Source organism: Amblyomma mixtum, chromosome 2 (genome assembly GCF_055824585.1).
Source record: "Amblyomma mixtum isolate Tamu chromosome 2, ASM5582458v1, whole genome shotgun sequence".
In the NCBI taxonomy this organism is placed as follows: Eukaryota; Metazoa; Arthropoda; class Arachnida; order Ixodida; family Ixodidae; genus Amblyomma; species Amblyomma mixtum.
Window position 1 is genome coordinate 201,404,031 of NC_143013.1, and position 5,394 is coordinate 201,409,424.

The following is a 5,394-nucleotide window of genomic DNA, read 5'->3' on the forward strand; positions in this document are numbered from 1 at the left end:
GGATCAAGACGGCCCCGAGACCCGTGTTACTAGCGTCAGTGTGGACCTCAGTCGCGGCGTCCTGATCAAAATGGCCTAGTACAGGGGAAGCCTGCAGGCGCCGTTTCAGATGGTCAAATGCAATCTGCTCTTCATCAGACCACTGGAAGTGGACGGACTCTTTCGTGAGGCGAGTAAGCGGCGCGGCGATATCTGAAAAGTTGGAAACAAAGCGTCTGTAGTAAGCGCAGAGGCCCAGGAATCTCCGCACGGCGTTCTTGTCTGACGGCGTCGGGAAGGAAGCGACGGCCACTTTTTTATCTGGATCAGGACGGACGCCCTCGTGACTGACGACGTGACCGAGAAACTTCAGTTCGTCATAGCCAAACTGGCACTTCGTAGGCTTCAGGGTGAGGCAGGCGTTTCTGATAGCTTGAAGGACGGCTTTTAGGCGAACCAGATGTTCATGAAACGTGCTTGAAAAAATTACGACGTCATCAAGGTAGACAAGGCATGTTTGCCATTTGAGGCCGGTGAGCACGGTGTCCATAACGCGCTGGAAGGTCGCTGGAGCTGTACAGAGTCCGAAGGGCATCACCTTGAACTCATAAAGTCCATCTGGAGTGACGAAGGCAGTTTTCTCTCTGTCGCGCTCATCCACTTCTATTTGCCAATACCCGCTTTTCAGGTCGATGGACGAAAAGTAGCGGGCATGGCGCAGGCGATCAAGAGCGTCATCGATGCGTGGAAGTGGATATACGTCCTTCTTCGTGACTCTGTTGAGGCGCCGGTAGTCAACACAGAAGCGAAGGGTGCCGTCTTTTTTCTTCACTAGCACCACCGGAGCAGCCCACGGGCTGTGAGATGGTTGGATAATGTCATCAGCCAACATTTCGCGCACTTGATGTTGTATGGTTTCACGTTCTTTCAACGAAACTCGGTAAGGTGACTGACGAACAGGATGGACAGCGTCGTCGGTAATTATTCTGTGCTTGGCTATTGGCGTCTGGCGAACCCCAGGTGACGTAGAAAAGCAGTCGTGGAACTCACCCAGCAGAGCGACGAGCTCGTCTCTCTCCTGAGCAGAGAGCTGCGGTGCAATGCTGACACCTAAAGGCGGCACCGAGTGTTGGGGAGAGGGCGGACAGGAAGGAGCCGCAGACAGGGTCGCAGCGTCGACAGGGGCGCTGAGGCGCTCGATAAGGCCGATTACTGTGCCCTTGGTGAGGTGCTGCGGAGCGCTGCGAAAGTTCGTGACGAGGACTTGGGTGCAACCAGAGTGAAGACGCGTGACACCTCTAGCAACACCAACACCCCTGTCAAGAAGCAGCTGCACACTACCCTCAAGAAGAACTTCGCCAGAGGCAACCGGTGCGGACTCGACCAGCAGAAACACGCTCGAGTCAGGCGGCAAAGTCACGTGGTCCGCTAAGATGCGCGCCTCGGAGAACGTCGGCTCGGAGCTCGGCGGGTCAAGGCAAGGTCTTTGAAGGGTGAGGCGGCAGTCAGCGAGGTCGATAACAGCGCCGAACTCGGTCAGAAAATCCATACCGAGAATAATATCTCTCGAGCAGCGCTGCAAGACGACGAAGGTAACGGGGCACGTGAGACCGTTAATCTCAACGCGAGAAGTGCAGCGGCCTACCGGGGTGACGAGGTGGCCTCCGGCGGTTCGGATTTGTGGGCCATCCCACTGCGTTAGTACCTTGCGAAGGCGGCGGGTCAGCTCCCCACTCACAACGGAGTAGTCGGCGCCGGTGTCGACGAGGGCGGTCGTGGCGTGGCCGTCGATAAGGACGTCAAGATTATTGTACACTGGGCGATCAGAGGCGGCTATAGGATCGGCGGAAAGGTCGTCGGTCGGTGAGGGGGAGCGGGACGTCGTACGTGGAGGCTCTTTTACAGATTCTCGGTCGGCAACGCCACCTCCAGGCGTCGCCGGGCTTAGTTTTCCCGACGAGGAGAAAGGCTTCCGCGACGGTCGCGCAGAGGGGAATCGAAGCGGCGCGGCGGCGGCGAGCGAAACGCACGACGAGAAGGCCGCTCAGGTGGCGGGGAATGGCGCAGAAATTCCTCAATTTCCCGAGGCTGTTCGCCGTACCGGGGGCGGGGCGCATCTCGTCGGAATCCGCGAAGACCGAGCTCCCGATAAGGGCAGCGGCGATAGACGTGACCGGCTTCCCCGCAGTGGAAGCATAGCGGACGGTCATTGGGGGTCCTCCACGCGTCGGCCTTGCTTGGTCCACGCTGTGGGAGACGAGTGGATGACATAGGCGCAGGAGGTGACAATGGCTGCAGAGGGGGGGACGGGTGGTCGAGCGGTGGCGGCGACGAGCGACGGACGACGGAGGCGTACGTCACGGCGGGCTGTGCCGGAGGAGGGGTGACGGTGCAGCGAGGAGAAAGTGCACGTTGCACTTCTTCTCGGACGACCTCCGTGAAGGGGGACGAAGAGGAAGAAGCGGTGGGTGGCAGACACTTCTGGAGTTCCTCCCTAACAACTGCGCGGATGACCTCGCGTAGGTTCATGGCGTCGACGGGTAAGCCACCCGGGTGGTCAGCGCAAAGACTGGAAGCGGTAGAAACTCCAGCAAGCCGACGATAATGATCTGCTCTAGCTGCCAGGGCGCGCTCGATGTTAGTCGCCTCGGATATAAAGCCGGCCACGGTTGTGGGAGGGTCCCGGATGAGACCGCCGAAAATGTCTGACTTCACTCCTCGCATAAGAATGCGCACCTTCTTATCCTCCGTGGCGCGGGGATCGGCTCGGGCACTAAGGCGCAACACGTCTTCGACGAAACTTGTGACGGTTTCATCGGGTCCCTGGAACCTGGTTTGCAGGAGGTCCTCTGCGCGTTGGCGGCGATGCTGGTTAGCAAAAGTGAGTCGCAGTTGTGCCTTGCAAGTATCCCACGACGTAAGGGTGTGCTCGTGGTTCTCAAACCAGTGACGGGCAGTGCCCTCAAGGCAAAAATACAAGTTTTGCAGGCAATGTTCCGCAGACCAGCCGTTGTACCGGGCCACGCGTTCATAGTGCTGAAGCCAATCGTCGATGTCTTCGGAGGCTTCACCACGGAACGGGAGAGCTGAACGAGGAGCGACAGGGACGTAAACCACGGCAGGCACGGGCGAAGAATCCGTCTGCTGGCCTTGGCTCACGGTAGACCGAGCCATGTGCACTGCCGGAACGGACCTTGTTGTAAGGTGCGGCAAGAGGCCGAATTCGGGGCCGAGTCCTTGAATTCGCCTGCTGGCACGTATCTCGGCCTCCTCAGCGGAGGGGCGGCGGCCCGGGCTGGGAATGGGACTCTGCGAAGCGGGAGGTAGGGGATGGCGTCGCATAAGACAGCGCCTCCACCAGAATGTCACCGGTCGTTCAAACGACGCGGGTCGCGGGGACACTGGAGACCACAGGAAAGCAGGCGCCAGGTACAGTCCAAGCGGTCGCGGCCGGGCTCACGAGCGATTTCCCACCGAGCCTCTTCCTCTTTACCGGCGATCGGCTCCCCGCTCGTTGAAGATGACGTGAAATGGAAAATAACACACATGACAATATGTTCATTATGTCTAGTTCTTGGCATTTCTCTTCCAAGCGGAGAAGAAGTGGTCTGATTGCTAGAGGTTTGTTGGCAAATAGTGTTCGAGATGGACACTTTGTAACGAGTGGGTACCAGATGTGTTTAGGCTGGGAACGGATCTTTAAAATGTATGAGCATGTGAGCATTGTTCGTCTGTCTGCAAGTGGTGGTTCATTGGTTTCTACGTAAAGGATTTTTATGGGTGATGTCCTGTAAGCACCAGTTGAAAGACGCAAACCCATATTGTGCACAGGGTCCAGTCACTTCAAGTACGACGGCCTTGCTGATCCATACACTATGCAGCCATAATCTAAAACGGAACGTACTACAGAGCGATAAATCTGTAGAAGGCATACCCGATCAGAACCCCAGTGTTTGCGTGAAAGGACTTTAAGTATGTTCAGTGATAGCGACGCTTTCTTCTTTAGTGCGTTTATGTGAGGCAGGAAAGTAAGCTTTTTATCGAAGGTGATGCCTAGAAATTTGTGTTCCTTTTTTAAAGGCAGTTTGGTTTGGTTTCGGTGTAATGTGGGATCTGTGTGCAAGCCTCGTTTGAGTGAAAAAAGTAAGGCTACTGTTTTCTGTGGTGAGAAGTGGAAACCATTCTTGTCTGCCCATGTTGCCAGTTTGTTGATTGTAAGTTGTACTTGTCTTTCACATGTAGATATATTGGAAGATGTGCACGCTATCTGAAGATCGTCAACATAGACTGAATATGTTATGGACCTTGGTATTATTTTGTTAAGAGAATTCATTTTTACAATAAAAAGGGTTGTGCTTAAAATACACCCTTGAGGCACTCCATTTTCCTGAATAAAATCCCTCGAAAGGGTTGAGCCTAGACGGACAGTAAATGATCGGTTAGTCAAAAAGTCTTTAATTGAGTTCAGTATTCTGCCACGGATGCCAAGCTCAGCTAAGTACTGAAGAATCCAGGTTGTATCATATGCTTTTTCTAAATCAAAAAAGACGCTAGGAAGGTGTTGCTTGTGTATAAAAGCTTCTCTGACAGTATTTTCAAGGCGGACTAGGTGGTCTGTAGTGCAGCATCCCTTTTTAAATCCACACTGATGGATATCAAGAAGTTCACAGGATTGAAGAACAAACGTTAGTCTTATATTTAGGACACTTTCGAAGGATTTGGCGAGGCAGCTGGTTAAGGCTATGGGTCTATAATTGCCAGGACAAGTTGGGGGTTTACTAGGCTTAAGAAGCGGAACAATAATAGCTTTCTTCCAGGCTTCCGGTATTTTCCCAGATATGAAAATTGTGTTAAAGAATCTTAAAAGTGCGTCTACGGCTGGCTCGGAAAGATGTGCAAGCATTTCATAATGTATTTCATCGGGTCCTGGAGCAGTTTTTTTGCCGGCAGATAGTACTTTATTGATTTCTTGGAGGGTAATTAGACTATTGTATTGTTCATTTGCGCCTCCACTTGTTGGGAGCCTCTGTTTTTCAGCTGTGTTTTTGTATCTTAAATAAGACTGTGCATATTGTGATGAACTTGAAACTGCAGCGAAATGTTCCCCTAATAAATCTGCATGTTCCCCTATGCTTGTTTGTGTGCCAGGTGTTGTCAATAAAGGAACTGTGAATGGTGAAAAGTTGCCATTTAATATTCGCACATGTTCCCACATTTTTTTAGATGTGATGTGACTATTAATAGAAGAGACGTAAGCCTACCATGATTTCTTCTCGGCACTACGACGGACGTACCGAGCTTTAGCTCTTGCTTTTTTAAAATTTAAGAGATTTTCATGTGTCGGATACCTTCGTAATTTACCCCAAGCTCTGTTTTGTTGTTTTTTGGCTTCCTTACAGTCTTTTGTCCACCATA

At 52.7% G+C, this 5,394-nt stretch overlaps 1 protein-coding gene across 1 annotated transcript; it reads right to left on the reverse strand.

Annotated features, from left to right (window-relative positions):
* Window positions 1-694: 694 nt before the first annotated feature.
* LOC149362228 (uncharacterized) lies at window positions 695-3,321 on the reverse strand. The gene is made up of 2 exons (XM_089568244.1): window positions 1,967-3,321; window positions 695-1,191 (listed from the first exon to the last, which is right to left on the reverse strand). Exons 1-2 carry the CDS (start codon window positions 3,319-3,321, stop codon window positions 1,026-1,028), a joined length of 1,521 nt encoding a protein of 506 aa, XP_089424370.1. The 3' UTR covers window positions 695-1,025.
* Between the last annotated feature and the right edge of the window lie 2,073 nt (window positions 3,322-5,394).

What these genes read in the sequence shown, in the direction of transcription:
- LOC149362228 (XM_089568244.1), bottom strand. Translation starts at nt 3,321, where the DNA reads ATGCGACGCCATCCCCTACCTCCCGCTTCGCAGAGTCCCATTCCCAGC. An exon ending in CGCCGCTTCGATTCCCCTCT is followed by an intron (nt 1,192 to 1,966) that starts GCGCGACCGTCG and finishes CCAAGGGCACAG; the next exon opens with TAATCGGCCTTATCGAGCGC.